The sequence below is a fragment of the Solanum tuberosum genome, unplaced genomic scaffold (assembly GCF_000226075.1).
Source record: "Solanum tuberosum cultivar DM 1-3 516 R44 unplaced genomic scaffold, SolTub_3.0 scf00004, whole genome shotgun sequence".
In the NCBI taxonomy this organism is placed as follows: Eukaryota; Viridiplantae; Streptophyta; class Magnoliopsida; order Solanales; family Solanaceae; genus Solanum; species Solanum tuberosum.
In genome coordinates this window covers 3,917,817-3,936,311 of record NW_006238930.1, presented here as the reverse complement: position 1 = coordinate 3,936,311, position 18,495 = coordinate 3,917,817, and the positions used below count along the sequence as shown (strand labels likewise).

General features: G+C 31.1%; 1 protein-coding gene and 1 long non-coding RNA gene across 4 annotated transcripts; both read right to left on the bottom strand.

The window, feature by feature from the left end:
* Window positions 1–751: 751 nt before the first annotated feature.
* On the bottom strand, window positions 752–4,400 carry LOC102580789 (protein SMG9-like). 3 transcript variants are annotated; one of them, XM_006338646.2, is made up of 3 exons: window positions 4,272–4,400; window positions 1,407–2,849; window positions 752–1,030 (listed from the first exon to the last, which is right to left on the bottom strand). In XM_006338646.2, the coding sequence occupies exons 2-3, from the start codon at window positions 2,615–2,617 to the stop codon at window positions 1,024–1,026; spliced, it is 1,218 nt and encodes a 405-aa protein (XP_006338708.1). In that variant the 5' UTR covers window positions 2,618–2,849; window positions 4,272–4,400; the 3' UTR covers window positions 752–1,023. The 3 variants fall into 3 exon arrangements, with proteins under 3 accessions (XP_006338708.1, XP_006338709.1, XP_015163261.1); XM_006338647.2 differs by having other exon boundaries at window positions 1,407–2,803; XM_015307775.1 differs by having other exon boundaries at window positions 1,407–4,400.
* Window positions 4,401–5,022: 622 nt separating this feature from the next.
* On the bottom strand, window positions 5,023–7,696 carry LOC102580446 (uncharacterized). Its single transcript, XR_366576.2, has 2 exons — window positions 7,370–7,696; window positions 5,023–5,375 (listed from the first exon to the last, which is right to left on the bottom strand). It is a non-coding gene; the product is annotated as an uncharacterized lncRNA (long non-coding RNA).
* Window positions 7,697–18,495: the final 10,799 nt, after the last annotated feature.

Sequence of the window (18,495 nt, the reverse complement as noted above, 5' to 3'; positions counted from 1 at the left end):
ATAGTTTTTCTCTATAAAATAAATTTAATATTAGAAATACATTAATAGTTGTCCTTTTTTTTATTTGACTCTCAAAAACACTTTTTTTTTTTAAAAAATTCAAACAAACGCAATTTGTTTATGAAAAACTCTATTCAAATGAATCAGTCAAACACAAATTATTATTATTTTCAAAAGCACTTTTTTGAAAAGTCATTTTAAAAAAGGGTTTCTCAAAATATGTTATTTTTAGCAGTAATGTCAAACAGGCTCTAAATATTATGACATATATGCGTCAGTTATAATTGCATTTTTCTATTTTTAAAAATACTTGGAGTAAAGTAAAGATAAACTAAGAAATTAGATTTTATTTTTGTAAGAAAAGATGAAAATTGAAAACACCAACTGAAAAATTCAAAGAGTGAAAAGCAACTACGTTTAATTTCTCCTTTTCATTGGAGCATTGTCATATTTCCAATTTAGATGAGAAAAAGGAATAAGAACGAATGTTTTCAAGGTCCAAACATTGATCTACTAACAGATCCAAGTAAATCTTTGTTGGGACTTTCTAGGTGATTTAAGAAAACTATTTACCATAATAAATCTTTGTTGGGACTTTTTAGGTAAAATATTAATTTTTAGATTATAAAACAATGTTGAGTGACTTTCTAAGAAAACTACCATTTTAATTAAGTCACTTTTGGATAGTAAAACAAAGTTGAGAGACTTTATAAGTGATCATTTGAGATATTATTTTTTTGCTCTAGTAATGATTCAATCCAATCTATTCTAATTTTAACCAAAAAGACTAAAACAGAGCTTTCCTACATCATTTTCTCTTTCGTCATACTAATTAACCAAGCATGACACAAGAAATTAAGCCGTTGTGCGTGGGTCAGGAGACCTTACATGCTAATTGTAAAATAGAGTTCTTTCGCATCTGCCTTACCTCACAACAACTTGTATTCTTTCCACAAAGTAAACACAGAACGTGAAATATCTCATTTTTGTGTACCGAAATCAGCTGTGCATGGCATCAGATGATCATATCCTGCACATATCTTTATGTTATTGCATAATCGATACATGTTAGTATATTCTAGAAGAATGGAAGTGTATTTAACAACATACATACACCAATGTTTATAATGTCATAAACTTGGGAACCATAAAGTGGCAACAAGTTGAGGAACTACGAAACGATATAGTATTTTGGGAGCCTAAATTAGTCAGCATGTAGAATACGGATCAAAATCTAAAACATTAGGTGGGATATTGCACAGCGTCTGATATTTTTTAAATTTTAAGTCTCTGTGGGACTTGTAATAGAGTATGCGAAAAGACTCCAGAAAGTCTTTCATAATTTAGGACTTTGTTGTTCAACACCCTAGATAAACAAACAGAGAAAAATTTAAAGCTATTATTACCTCCTAAACATGCCTGAACTTTGAAGAGTTCTGCAATAGTCCACAATAATGGAAGAATTCCTAATAATTTCCCATATCTTGGCAGAATTTTTCACCCAATCACGCTCAGACACAGTCCTTGAGAAAGACGGACCTCTCTTTGACAAAACCTGATCCCGCAAATTCCATAATGCTGAAATGTGGCTTTCATACTGAGGCTTCAAGGAATCATCCTTATTTCTAGATGGAATTAGAAATAATTTTAAAAATTCAGATTCTCGACCAGCACTTTGAACGTTGGAAGAAACAGCAGAAACTTGACTCTCTTTAGCAGTGTTGTGGTTTTCTGATCTCACAAAGGATGGCGAGCAAAAGAATTGTGTTAGTGCCTTCTTCAGTTGAACAAGATTACATGGTGCTAGATCTTCAGTGCATAGCTTTGTATGCACAAAAACTGGATCAGCCATGTACTCTCCTCCACTATCTAGAATTCTGTCCCTGTTTTCTTTCTCAGAGCTTTGAGGATGAGAAAGGGTTAAAGATGATGGATCAGGTATCCCATGCTTTAGCAAATCAACTGTTGACATGAGTTGCCACATGCTAGCATCATGGACTCCATCTGATACCACCAATATAATGTGACAAATGGATGCCAGAAGAACACCAAGCTGGATGCTCAATAGTTCATGAGCTAGCTCAGCCGATAAAGATTCACCGCTTATTATGGGTATGGTGGATGAGCCATCTGGTCTAATCATTTCAGCCAAAACCGAGGGGCTAAAAACAGGCTGTGTATCAAGCAGTATAATCCGTTCAGATGAAACCCGTGGTTCAATGCCAACCGTACAATGTTTCGCCATAGCCCTTGTTTCTTCTGTTTCTATGGCAAACGGAGGAAGAGTTCCAGGCAAACTAGCATCAAAACCATAAATTTCGTTCATTATCGTCGACTTCCCAACCCCTGGAGGACCAATCACACCCACTACTGTAAAGTCCGTATTATCCGTTAGAAACGGGAGAAAACGATCCGTGAGGAAATCCCAGGTGTCAGAGAGAAGATTAAGAGATCCAACGGAGGGAAGACGTGGACGGTGAGCTGCAGAATCATCGTCAGGTCCACCACGGTTGAACTTACCGGCGGAGACAAGTCCAGGTTTGGCTAATAGGATTTTGGGAGCTTGATGAGACACAGATGACTGATTGGAACTAAGATTTCCACCACTGCCTGTCATCAGTTCCCTTTTCTAGCCTATTCTCCAATTTGGCTCACACTCACAGAGGTTGAAGTGACCACAGCTTCTGATAACACTTTCAAAATGAGTCAGACTACTGCTTGTCCTCCTTGCAGCTTGAGTAGCTTATGGCCTTATGCTCAGAGGATCAACCTTTAAACTGTAGGCTCTGAGCTCCGATAAGACCTAGAGCAATGGTGTTTATGCCGATTAATAAGCATATAGCTCTCTTCTACAAATCAGGATGAACACTCTTAGCTTGCTATCCAAATTAAAAAACTTCAGCTTGCCACTTTGTCAAGAAAGGATTAAGAAGCCTTTTAACGGAAATTGGCAGAATACACTTATTGTATAACTAGCATACATTTTTTTCATGAATCATTGCATACATAACTACAGTAATATGAACCAGATCACTCAATGTATTGAGAACACTTTTGCTAGGAGTTTAAACATGACACCACGTTGAAGAATCACAACAGTCTTGCCTAAACAGGGGGAAATCCTGTTCTTTCTTTTTATTTCAGAAGTTGGTATGTCTTAAGACTCTTAGTTCCCATAGTGAATATGGATTAATTTTCTTATTAACAGACATATCATAAGTTAAGATGATTTTACCTATTCAACTTATAAAGACTTTTAAATTATGTCAAAAGATACAAATTTTGCACTCAAAATAGAAGTACAATGTTCAATTTGAAAGACATAATATTTGAAAATAACAAAAAAAGTAAGAATTTGTAAGAAATTGGGTGCCTTGGAGGCAAAAGATCCATGTCCAACTGGTGGCATAAAAGTTTTGGCTAAAACAGAACATGATATCAATAAGGGAACATGTGTTTGGTGGCCATTTTACATGAGCGTCAAAAGGTAATCATATATGTGATACAATTGCAAACTTGAACAATGCTAAAAATAAAATTAATCATAGGGACATCAATTGCTGCTTCAGAAAGCATGAAACACTAATTTAGCTTTGGTATCCAAAAAACCTACGAAACTAACCCAAAAAAATGGCCTGAAAAGAAAAACACATGATATATACATCCCTCTATGAGAATAAATGGAAATTAACAAATTCCCCCCTCCTTCGAAGTAGGAGAAAATCAACTTATAGATGTGAGCATGCTCATTAATATTGATAAACTTTAAACCTCAAAGAGCCAACTCAAATCGCTTGAAGTGATCCCTTCATACTAATATGTCCCTGTACCTTTGTTAAAAAAAAGGTCAACTTGAAATTTCATCCCAAAAATCCAAAAAAAACCGTGAGCAGATTTTGCAGACCAAAAGTAAAGCATAAGTTGGAGAACTTTATCAAGGCTATTTTGGAAGGTATAATTATCAAAAGAAGAACAAAAGTTTGAGAACATGTGGGAATTTCGAGATGTATGTAGGACATTAGCAGGAAGAGAAAAGAAGCAAGAACATTCTCAAAAGTAGTCATATATAACTAAAACTGCTTAGTGTTAACTGTTAAGCCAGTCAATTACTTTTCACACTGCAGCCCTCAGCTATCCATTCACAAGCGGCTAGGCAAACTTTTTGTCCAAAAAGCATGAAGAAATTCAAACTTGAAGCAGAATGCAGAAAAATAAAAATGAAGAGACCAAATAGAAACAGGAAAGTGAAAGGTGTAAGCGGGAAGACATACAGTTAGCGGCGGCGCCACTGAAAAATTTGAGGAACGTTACGCTTGAAGATAGACGAGATGAATTCAGTTTCTCTGATTGGTATTCCAATCTCAAGAGCTCCTATATATGATTCCGATTTGCACAGAAGCAACAAAATTTCCCAAATCCGACAGAATCTTAAATGCTGGGCTTTTTTAAGTTGGTAACTTCTTTTTGGGCCGCGAAAATATCATCCTGAGATCCGGTAGATATTGGGCTACTCTAGAGTTGGTCTAACTAGTACTACCTTTTTGGGCTAAAACTTTTAAATTACGATTTCTTACAAACAAAAAAAATAATTAAAACTGCTATGAGTACATACTTATTTGCACTAGGTTTCATGTATTATCAATTAGATTTATTCAGTGGTTGGTTTGTGAATACGCTAAATCAATAACCAAATCACTTAAGAATTTGTTAATAGATTTCACTTTAATCAGTGAGAAAATCCTCACATAATCATAACCTTATTTGTGCCCCGAAAAGAGAGAAGGTGTCACAGAGAGGCAGAAAGGCTAGTCTGTGTTGCCAACAACCAAAAGTAATACTAGAATTTATGAAATAGGGTAGATAACATTAAAGTCATTGTTATATAATTCAGAGTAAAATAATAATTTTCATATAATATTTTTTGAATTATCAATTTAACCTTTACGGAAACCAAACTAATACTAACAAATAATTAAAATCACGAATCCATTTAAAAGCGTTTAACCCAATAATGATTTTTCAATTAAACCGGTTTTTGCATTAAATCCAATAATTCCATAACAAGTGTCACAATATCTTGCAGATCTCTTCAAGTATCTTTTATGTTACTGCATAATTGATGTACATCTTAATAAATACTAGAAGAATGAAAGTATATTATAATGTCATAACCTTGGCAACCATAAAGTGGCAACTACATGAGGGGCTACAAAACGATAGTCGGTGTCAAATATTTTACGGACCAAAATGCCAAACACTAGGTGGGAAATTGCACAGCTTCTGATAAGAATTTCAGCACGAGTCACATCTACTGTTTGTCCTCCTTGGGGATGTCCTTCTTCGGTATCTCCTTTGGCTTTGCCTTTTCTATTTCCCTGCAGAAACATCAATGGCATGTCATGTTCATCTGATACACATAAACAGAACGACTGCAACCGATTGCCAAACAAGCAAAATGAAGGATTCAATTTCCCAAGAGAAACAAGTTAATACAACAAGTTACTCCTATACAGCAAAAGAGAAGATGTGCGAAGATGAAGATAAAGATAACAATAGAAGGAGATGAGACATGACATGAAAGGATTAAAAAGATGAGAAGTAAAAGGAGGAGATCAAACTGAAACCTACAAGTCAAGAATAAAATTCTAAAATAAGTTCTCTAGGGTACCTAGGATTCTAAGTATAGAATAAAGAACATATTGCTTTTCATGTTACACCTATTATGCATTGAAAATTTGTACAGTAGAACTTGCAGTACTTTGTAGTTTGCAGAAGAAGATTGACATACCATCTTTCTCTGGAATAAAGCCAGACAAGACTTCAAAGGATGTTCTTTTGCTCATTCTGTCCGGAATGTTTTAGCCAGACATGCATAAACTACCAACCTAGGTTGCTATATGATACAGAATCAGACAACAAAGTTAGCAAAAATTTTCTACAATTAAGGCCGAAGAATACCAATAAGGATGGGTGTACTTACATAAGATGTGTATATAACCTAGAACAAGCTATCAAAACATAATTTAGAACTACCAATACCATTTGATCAATTTCATTAGTCAAAGGCTAATAATAACTAAGCCAGCTGAAATGTATGGAGAATGCAACAACCATGAAAACGGGGATGCACCCATAAAGGCATTGATCAGAGGCATAAACCCCAGAAATGGCCTCGGGGATGTATCAATCAACATAGTGGGGATGCATACACCAAGACAAATCTCAGCCAAACGACCCTAAAATTGCCTAGGCATTTAAACCTCTCATACTTAACCCTAACCCTAATAAATGCAACCAAGTTTTGGCATTTGACCTACCACATGAAATGATTAAGACTGCTGTGATTCCAGACAGCTAGTCAATGTGAGTCATAACACCTTGAGTAGCTTATGGTCAGATGATCGATCTTTTAAAAATTTCAGCTCGCTGCCTTGTCAAGAAAGGATTAATAAGAAACCTTTTTAGGGAAATTGACAGAACATATTTTTTTCTTTATAAATAGCATACATTTTTTTTCCAGACTTCACAGCATACATAACTAATGCAAAATGAACCAAATAACTCAAGGTATCAAGGACGCATACCATAAAGAAGTCTCCATCTATACCATAAAGGTCTAAACCTGACACCACGTTGAAGAGTCGCACTATTCTTTCCTAGGGAAGGGGGCAATCCTGTTCTTTTTTTGGCTTTCCAAAGTTGGTTGAATAAGCTTTAGTTACCATAGTGAATACAGATTAATTTTCTTATTAAGAGTCATATCATAAGATAAGATGACTTTACCAATTCAACTTATTAAGACTTATAAGTTTTGTTAAAAGATACAAATTTTGCACGCAAAAGGAAGTACGTATAATGTTTTAATTTGAAGGACATAATATTTGGGTGACTAATTTGAAGGCAAAAAATTCATGTCCAAGTGGTGGCATACAAGTTACGGCTAAAACAGAACATGATATCAATAAGGGAACATATCTTTGGTGGACATTCTACATGACCACCAAGACATAAGCATATAATAACAACAAATCCAGGGCAGCTTTATGTCTTCCAACAGACTATAACATGAAAGACACATCACAGATGTGGCAATTTTGAGTTATGTAGGATATTAGCAGGAAGACCAAAGCTTAGAAGTAGACATAACTAAAAGTGCATAGTGTTAAGCCAGTCAAATACAACCCTCGTACAATATTACTACACGGTAGAGCACTAATTTTGTTTATCACTATCCATTCATGATTCACCAACCGCTAATTTTTAATCCAGAAAGCGATGAAGAAGTTCAAACTTGAAGCAGAATGCAGAAAAATAGTAACCTCAACTAGATAACAAAATGAACAGACCAAATACTTGATTGAAGACATACTTAGCGGCAGAAGCTGACTCTTCCTCGAGCCAATGGCGAATTTGACGAACGTTACGCTTGAAGATTGAGGCAGACTGTTTGACATCGCTCCTCATCAGTAAAAACACGGCGCTTACTCCGACCACCGTCAATATAAAGTTGGTTAAAGCCATTTAAAGATGAATTCCGTTTCTCTGATTGGTATTCCAATCTCAAAAGCTCTAAAATTGCATGAATCAAGTGGATATGAAGAGATGATTACGATGGTGATCCGATTTGTATGTAAGGGTTTTAGTACTAAAGCAGGATTCTTGCATCGCAAGAAAATTTCCCCAAATCTGCAGAACGTGAAGCAAAATTAAAAATTGGGCTTATTAAGATAAGTAACTCTTTTGGGCCAGAAGATGTCACTGTGTGCCGGTAGATTTTGGGCTAACAATTCTGATGTAGTCGACCTCATGAGTTGGGCAAACTAGAACTAGCTTTTGGGCTAAGAATTATTTTCACGAAAAACTACATATATAGACGTACTTCACTATCATATATACATATATTACCTCTAATTTAAAAATATCGCATATAATATCACCTTTTAATAATTATACCATACATTTTAAAAAGTTAAATTAGATACACAATCCCCTTAAATATAATATTTAATAATTATCTTAAAATTGTATCTCCTTAATTAATGGGACTTTAACAATTCATATTACTTCCTCTCTCTTCACACCATCAGCCCACTCCTCCAAATTATACAAATTCTGATTCAGAGCTCTAATTCTTTTAAAGTTTGATTTTAGGGTTTTTACATTGTTTGAATCTATTAGTTCTCCATATTTTTTAATGGATGAAAATTTACACTATCATTAACTTCGTACAATGATTCAAAAGAAGGTATCACCTTAAAGGTAACAATACAAACATTATATACATAAATTTCATAATATTGCAAGTAAAACATTTTTAAGATACATCTTTGATGTATATCGTTACACTGGTCATAATGTATCTAAATTTATCTTACTTTACTAGATACAAATCTCATATTAATATCTGAAACACATGCATAACGAATCATATATGCTACCCAAATCATTACTTTTAGATATAAGATCGTTATCTTTATCAATGACGTATACATTATTTGTCTGAGATGCACATTATTTGTTCGAGATACACAATATAAAAATATTACACATTTTTTCATGTATCAGTACCACATTATTGTCGAAGATACATTCTTAACAAAATATACATGATATAAAATGAACATTAAATTATTAAAATGTTCATATACATGCTTAGCAATACACAACGAAACCCATATATACATGTTTAGTTTGCTAATTTCCCCTAATTTACTCCTTTAATTAAGGCAATAAGTTACAACATCTAATTCAAAAGTCTTAAATCGTGTATCTCGGCATTTTAAACCCTATGAATACACGTATCTGACGGATCAAGATACGTGTATCTCACCACAGAAAATGATATAGGAAGTAATATAAAAATTATCGGGAATCCTAATAATTAGGATCTAAAGTAGTGGAATTTATGTAGTTTACTCTTATTTTCAAATGGTTACAATACGATTACATACCTACAATTTTGAGGAAAATGCTAATGAATTACCTTAGTTATATATAATAAAAATACTTATTTGCACCGAATATTTTCATCAAAAATAAATAGTTCCATCATAAGTTTCACAAATTAAATAAAAATACATCAAAGTTAAAGTAAATATTACTTAATCGTGATTAGCTGATAAGAATTTATATGCAAAACACACATTTTGCATTCAATTGCTAAGTATTTCCTAACGTACTATTTGCAATAATCTTATGTTATTCTCACCAAAAATTAATTATTAAGATATCACTTAACAAAATATTTAAATTCACGCTAAAAATGATATATATCGACTTTCGTAAACAACATTTGCTTTTGGATAGAATATAGAGAAAATGATTTGATATACCTTCCAATTTTGTTATGAGTTAAAATGACTCATATATACCTTTTTCCTCTAACGAAATAAAAAAATTAATTTAAAAAATATTTTTTGAATTGTTTTATTTTTGAGAAAAACATTCATGTAAGGGTATATTTGATACTTTTCATATGTATTTTTTTTCCGCCTTTTTTAGTTCAACAGTTAATTTGAATTCATTATTTTAATGGTCAAATTTATTTTTTTACTAACTTTCTTGTAAAATTTATTATATATGTCCCAATATTTTTACATACAAAAATTAAATTACAATATATCTGGGAAATAATTAGTTTTAATTTTTTTCTTTACTTTTTGCTCTTTTTTCATTCACACTATAAAAAACATGTGTGGAAAAGATCATATATACCCTATATAATTATTTTTTAAAAAATAAAAAATTCACTTTCGTTAGATAAAAAGGTATATGTAAGTCATTTTTGTAACAATAGGGATATATGTGAGTTATTTATGTAACGATAGACTATGTCAGCTTTAAATGACAAAGTTGATGAGTATATCAAACCCTGTTTTCTATAAAGAATAACAAATAATAGTCGAGAGTTATTCAAACACCCAGAATTACTTTCATGTATAGTAGAGCCACAAGCAAGTGTTCATGGTACCTTGCTGAAGTTGAAGAAGAATATGTAATTCATTGAAGTCGATCATAATAGGGATTTGTTCGTCCTTAGAAGAGAAAAATTGGATTTTTACACGTAATTTAAGAATATATACGCGAGTTGAATTGATCAATAATGATATTATAATGAATTAGCTTGTAAAATGTAAACAGTAAAACATGCAGTCTACGGAAGATGTTATTCTTGTTGAATGTTAAGAATTGCAAGAACTTGAAAGCTTAGAGATTTTTTTCTAATATTATAGGTAGGGGTGACAAATGGTTGAATTGGATCGGGTTTGGATGGATTGAGCAAAAATGATTTGGATTACAATCCACCCAAATAGAATATGGGTAAATATGGATTTGGACAAATATAGTTTGGATAAAATGGTTCTAACCCATTTTAAAAAATCTGTTTTTCAAAAAAAAAAAATTACCCCCTCCTTGGGGTGCCCCCCCATCTTCCACCAACCTACCCCTAATTTTTTTTTGTTTTCCAAAAACAAAATAAAATAAAATCTGTTTTTTCAAAAAAAAATAAAAAATTACCCCCCACCCCCCCAACTTCCACCAACCGACCCTAAATTTTTTTATTTTTCAAAAACAAAAAAAAAAATTGTTTTTTCAAAAACAAAAAAATTCCCCCCTCACCCACACACACCTTCCACCAACCTCCGAAGCTATAAAAAATAAATTTATAGTTCATTTTACTTCATTATATGAATCCAGTTTGTCCTTGCGTCTGGCACCACACCTCCGAAGCGTGCTAGACAGGCTCTCATCGTTGCATCACTACATAATCTAGATGACCTCGAGTACTCAACTCTTCAAACCAAACCTGTTCTTCGTCGACTACCCTTAAAAAAAATTATGCCTGACCTGTCACTTCTACCACATGTCAACTCCTAATTCGACCACATTTTAAATCGGGATTTTTTCCAATGCATGCAGTGTATGTGATTTGTAAATGGCTTATAAGAGAATTCTCCTCCTATTCGTTAACTTTATGTGTACAGTGTACATGAATATAATTGCTATGGGAAATACTGACGAACTAGTCTAAAGGGTTCGACATCTATTATATATATCTAAAAAATAATTTTAACCATGCTGGCTCCGCCCCTGATCACAAGTAAATCTTTTAATTAACATAAATTGATAATTTGATAAAATAGAAATTGACCAGCTATCGTAGGTGCGAAAATTCTTTATATATATACCAGAGAAGATATATATATACCTTCATCTTCTTGATGGGAAGGGTTCAGTTTTAATTACTCCTATTATATTAGACTGGGTTAGCACGTGCATCTCCTTTTTGATAGAAAGTCTAGAGGTATTCCTGTTAGGTTGTGCAAGGGACAACAATCCGTAATAATTATCTTATCCTCTGATATATATATAATATCCAGCGGGATTGATGATTTTACTATTTTTTTAAGCTACAAATTTAGCTATTTTCAGTATATACTAATTTTAATTATCTTATCCTCTGATATATATATATATATATAATATCCAGCGGGATTGATGATTTTACTGTTTTTTTAAGCTACAAATTTAGCTATTTTCAGTATATACTAATTTATGTAACACACTTTTTTTTGTATTGTATCTCAAATATAAAATTACATTTGTATATTTAAAAATAATTTAACTTTAATTAGCTACTTATTATAATAAATGATTTATATATAGTCGTACAAATTAATTTTAGACCACCCAAAAAAACTCGTGTGGATCGGAGTTCCGATTTTGGAAAAGTTTAATAATGTGTGAGAGATTACATGATATGAGGAAATTGTTGAAGCAAAAATAAAGAAAAGAATGTGGTAGTACTATACAACTAGCATTTAGCAAAATAAGTTGAATAGGCTTTGCCACTTGCTGCTTGCAAACAAAATAGAAAAAGGGACTTTAATATTCATAAGCTAGCTGGTGCCTGCACCTTACAATCCACAACGAACGTACGGTTGAAGACAAAGAGAACATCTATCTTATATTTACAAAGAGAATCACAAAAAAAAAAAAAAGAGTGATGTGTGACTAATCGGTAATCAGTATATAGGGGTAGGACATGGAATATCTATCTTATCCTATCCAAAATCATTATTATCAATTATCATCATCTTCAATTTCTTAAGAAAGAATATCGATAATAACCACAATAATATAGAGAAACATAAATAAAAATTTAAAAAGTCATAAAAATAATTTTATATTCAAATGATATATTAAATTGGAATCGAAGGATTAAAATAAAACAAAATTGAGCTAAGAGTGCTAAGATTTGAGGACAAATTAAGGGGACTGTCCATGTTTTGTTTTTTTTTATCAACCATTGGGGGAGGGGAGAAGAAAGAGTATAAAGCAAAGCATGCCCACTATTTACTAGTCTATAAGTATCCTTAAGCCTATAGAAGTGGCCACATGCACCACCTGAAAAATAACATATATACCCTTTTATGAATTACTCCATATAAATATGATTCTCTAGTTGTTATCTAAAGGAATAATAATTCTGAATGGGCAACCTAACCCTAGCTAGTATTTATTGATTGATAAATAGAAACATGCGTCATGCATAAATACGTTGTCCTTAATTATTCCTTCAATGACATTTAATTTGATGACTTGATGCTCTAGGTTTCTAGAATATCTCATTCTTAACAAGTACAAATAAATGATAGAAACGTTATGCTTTATATATTTTTCGGCATACTAATATATATTGCTAATACAAAAATTCATATTGTTTCGTGTACGTGAATGTTGTATCATTTAGATAATTTTCTAAACAAAGCGATACTTTTAAGCCTCAAAATCGCCATATCGTGATTGTTGTAAATTAATTAGATGTCCTAGTATGAAATATTTGTACAGGTACGCGCGCATACCTGTACCTCAATATCTCAGAATTAAATTCCCTAACAGTGAGTGAAGGGTGGGAATTGTTGAGAGAGACACTGTCCTGAGCATACATATATTCTTCCCAACTAAAAGTACAAAAACAATAAAAATTGCCTAATTAAGCTCGCTCACGAAAACATCGTGATGCCAAAACCACATCATACTATAAAGTGTTTTAAGGTTATATTCGATCGATGCACTAATTAATTGTAGTAGTAATTAAGAAGATATATCTTTGGAAAGATCACAGATGAAATTAAGAATTAAGAAATATCTGAATTTACTCTTGATTTGCCACTAAATCGTAAGATATTTTTATTTATTTTATCGGAATCTCCTATCAATCACCGTAGATAAATATTTAACCAAATATAGTATCTTAGCATAAGATGACCTGTTTCTGGTTCGATATTATCTATATGATTAATGAATAATATTAATTGGATTACATCCAACTCTCTCAACTAATTGTCTTTTCTTTTCTATCAAGTCTATATCTATATATATATATGTGTCTTCATATTTATTTTAGATCGTAATATTGTCACTCTTTCCTTTTCAATTAATTTCTCTAATTAGTTCTTAAGGTGTAACATACCAAAATGTTTTTTGAATGTTATGGTCTTTAATTTTAAATATGTCATGTAGATGTTGGTATAAAAAATTACTCCCTCCATCCCGTTTATGTGGTACCCTTTATTTTTTTAGTCCTTCTTAAAAAGAACGTCGCCTTATTAGAAACAATTAAACTTGAAAAACCTTCTTTACCTTTAATAAAAATGATTTATAATAACATGAATAGTTAAAAATTATTTTAGATCACAAAATACAAATTATAAAAAATCTTTTTTTTTTAAAAAAAAATATCATGCCACTCGAATGATGCCACATGAAAAAAAAAGTATAACAAAAATATTGAAACGGGTCTTATTCGGGGAATCCACTCCTATATTGACAGCACATTCAAAAGTCTTATTCATCACTTAAAAAGGAATTCGTGTGCGGGTATCCTGCATAAGTTAATTAATCTCAGTCAAACAATTTAACTTTGACTGGAAAATTTGCATATGTAATATTCAAATTTTTTGAAATAAATTTATATAATTGTAAACTATGTAAAAAGTACTATAAGTCAGAATAATTAAAAATTTAAAATGTTAAAAAGAACAATGAAAAACTTAGTCAAAGAAAAACTTGTTTAAATCTCAAAATTCGAAAAGTGGAACATAAAATGAAACAAATGGAGTACTTTGGAATAAGGAATCGTGCAATTTTTTTTTGTGTGTGTTAGTAGATAATTATTACAATAGCTAACATATGAGTTTCCCTACTATTGTTAGTCCTAAATTAACATTCCAGCTAAAAAAAAGTAAAAAAAGATTTGAGATATCAAGCGGAGACGGATATATATATATATATATATATAAAAAAGAAAAAAAAAGTAAAAAAAGATTTGAGATATCAAGCGGAGACGGATATATATATATATATATATATATAGCAAAAAGAATAATACTGCGTACCTGATTAGTGCTTCAACTTTATCTTCATATCTGCTTGTAAAGCAAATTACAGTATGTGGAGTAAAAAAAAAAAAGTTACATTTTTGGTGATTTGATGTGATAAGAATTTTGTGGGTACGTAAATGTTTTAACTCTCTCTCTCTATATATATGCCCCTCTTGAGGTCTCAGCTCACCACACAGCCAAGACTTAATCCAATATTAATTAATTACATTGGCACTTGTAAAGTTTGTTTTAATTACAAGAAAGAAAATGGAGTCGATCCGCAAGCGCAGAACAGGGTTGATGAAAGGGAAACTAGCGAAGTCCTTATACCGTGGCCGAGCAGTAAAGCCGAGTAATTCAACAACAAATTATAACAGCAGGGAGGTGGATACTCCTATTTATCATCTTCATCATCATCATCACCCTCAGCCAAAAGAAAAACTTGCTCCTTATAATCCAAATAGCATAATTATAGTGAACCATCAGGAGAAAGCTGCACCTCCGCCCAAGCCAAAAGTTTCTTATTACATTAGTACTGGCCGCGATTCTAACAGCACTAATAGTAATTATTATGTTGACACAGACGAAAGCGTTGATATAAAGGCTGCCAACTACATATCTTGTGTTCAGGAGCGTTTTAGGTCACTTTTTAATAAATAGTGTAATTCAAAGATAAAAGGAATAATTAAGATATATAGTACTCGTCTCTGATTTGATGATACAAGCTTATAACTAGTTGATTTTGTTGTACTAGTAAATAAAACACATCTCATGCATGCATGTCTTATCATATATAATTATCATTGTAATCATCATTATATTATATATGTACGCTTTATGACGCGTATATAAAGATGATGTAATAATGTAGTATATTTCAAGAGAGAAATGACACCTTTTAACTTCTTGTTTAATTCATTGGGAAAATTAATGTGCGAATTATATTAGAGCCGCATCTCTCTTGTTAATGTCTCTTTCACGAAAAGCCCGTCTCTTTATTCTTATCGCAAGAAATGGAAATGGAAATGGAAGCAGGAATCATTTGTGTCAGCGTTCAACATATAATTTTATGCCTAAGCTCGTTTACGCAAGAAAAATAAGATGATGTCAAAATAAAAGAGAGACATCATAATCAAGCAAAAGCATTTTAGATGCAGTACTATCCTATCCAGTGTACTACTAGCAAAGTTGCTGTTTCGAAAGATAATCACACTCTACCCTCTACCCTATGCTACCTAATTAATTAATGTATCGTAAGATAAACTTATTCTTGCGGAATCTCTACCAATAACTACTGATAATCGGATATATATGAGTTCAGAGCCAAAAGGGCAAAAAAAATTGTCAAAAATCTGAAAGGGCAAAATCAATTTTTTTTAAAACCAAAAGGGTAAAATCGCTCCTGACGAAGCGATTTCCCTCTGACACAATGACTAAAAATAGCTGTTGGGGCAGTGATTTTGTCCAATTTTTTATTAATATTTTTTAAATCGCTGCCGTGGCAGCAATTTTAAGTCAAAATTATTTTTTTCCTTACACATCGCTGCAGGGGCAGCGTTTTTCATGGTGCATTAATTATTAATAATATAAAAATGATAAACAAGACGGACAGTATACTCAATAAAATTGTTGAAGCATAAGGAAAATTGAATTATATATCATAAATAATAATAAAAGAATATTGAATTAAATAAATATTGAATTAAATAAAAAACTTTTTTTAAAAAAATAAATATTGAATTAAAAAAAAACTTTTTTATAGCAGCGATTTTGAAGAAAAAAACTTTTTTTATTTTAAATTGTTAACCAAAATCGCTGCCAAGGCAGCAGCGATTTTCTGAAAAAAAAAGAAAAAAAATTTCTTCAAAAGAGTTGGTTTTTATAAAGTAGAGTGTAAGACCATCTCCAACCCATCTCTATTTTACTCTCCATTCTCTATATTTGGAGAGTAAAATAGAGAATGGGTTCTCCAACCACTCTCTATTTTACTCTCTATTCTTCAATTATAGAGAGGTGAATAGTAGTTCTCCAAATTTGGAAAACTACTATTCACCTCTCTATTTTACTTTTTGATTATTATAATATTATTTCTATTATATTACTATCATTTGTAATTATTTTCTAATGTAACATAACATTTAAAAATATATTATCAACAAGTTACTACTTCCGCCCAAATTAATAATTTTTCTATTTTATTTTTTAAAAGAAATGGTCACTTTAAATATGTAATTTAAAGTTATTTTAATATTATTTATATTATATAAGATTATTAATTATGTCTCTAATATTTGTAATTATTTTCTAAGTAATATAACATCTAAAACATTATTGATAAGTATACTACTTCCATCCCGAATTAACAATTTTTCTAATTTAATTTTAAATTATTTTTTTTGTCATTTCAATATGTAATTTGGATTAGAATTATTTTTCAAATTACATGATAATTCAAACAATCTACTTTTATGTTATGATGATAAATTATTAAACTACACTTTTTAAAGAGCATGAAAATATTTGATGCAATAGTTCAAAATCGAATAGGGGAAGTAAATTAGTACACGAAATAATTGGACACAAGATGAAATTGTCAATTTAAATAAGATTTAGCTACAGGTAAAAAAATAAGGATAAAAAATGCTTATTTTGAACTCCGTAATACATTAATAGAACATTCATGAGTAGGGGTGTGCAAACACCGAATCAACCGATAAAAGTGTTATTGGTTTATTTTTATTGGGTTAACGGTTTTTTAATGGTTTTATAAAAAAAAATATTGGGTTATCGATTCGGTATTGGTTTTTTAATATTGGGTTATTGGGTAAACCGATAACCCATTAAGACTAGTAATTTACTACTTTTACTTGTACATAAAATATTATATATTAATCTTAATACCTTAGTAGTTACTATCTTTGTCCTTTAGCCTTCAATTCACACTTCACAATGGATTTGAGTTCACAATTTCACATTATAAAAAACGTTAAAATCTAAAGTAAGAACCATATTCCTCTTAATTTCTCTTTGTATTACGTTTGTATAGTTCTTTTCATCTTTGTTATTATTGTTTCTATTTTATGAGCTTTTGTAAAGTTACATTATTGTGTTTTCGCATCAAATTTATTAGAAAAGTCATATATTTGTTTTATAAATATTTTCTTATTGGTTAAACCGAAAACAGAACCGTTAAGGACCAAAATCGATAAAAAACATATTATTGGTTTAACATATTTAAAAACCAAAAACTGATAAACCGAACCGATAATACATAAAACTGAACTGACCGATGCACACCCCTATTCATGAGAGTAACCTAATAGTCTAAAAAGTTGAGTATATATGTAAAATTTAAAATAAATTTTACGATAATACAATATTTATGATGCAATTATATTTCATCGATGAGTTCATTTTTATTTGAATTGTTCGTTAATATGTATTATATATAATATGTATTGCAATTTATGTTATTTAGAAATGTAGAATATAATATAATTTTATATTAATGAAGAATTTGAAAAAATAATTTGTATTACGTAAAGATTATAGAGTGATTATTTGCAAAAAGAAGAAATGATTTATATTATGAAATAAGAAAATAAGAAAGTAAGAATGAAATATAAATAATAATATAATATTGAGGAGAGAAAAAAAGATTCCTTTTTAGAGAGTAAAATAGAGGATTGGGTTGAAGTTGATCGTCTGAAAAAATAGAGAACTCTTTATTTGGAGAGTAAAATAGAGGATTGGGTTGGAGATGCCCTAAGTAGGGTACTAGACTAGTGTGAGTGAGTAGTTGGCAGTGACTAGTCTAGTACCGTAGTTACACTCTACTTTACCTAAATCAACTCTTTTGATTGAGAAAATCACTGTGGTTAAGAATTTTTTAAAAAAAAGTTTTTTTCTGGCAGCGATTTTGGTTAAAAAAAAAATTTTAAAAAGTTTTTTCTTTTAATTCAATATTCTTTTATTATTATTTATGATATATAATTCAATTTTCCTCATGGTTCAACAATTTTATTGAGTATACTGTCCGTCTTGTTTATCATTTTTATATTATTAATAATTAATGCACCATGAAAAATGCTGCCCCTGCAGCGATGTG

Bases quoted from the DNA above. Each gene is read 5' to 3' on its own strand.
- LOC102580789 (XM_015307775.1), bottom strand. From the start codon at position 2,617: ATGACAGGCAGTGGTGGAAATCTTAGTTCCAATCAGTCATCTGTGTCT.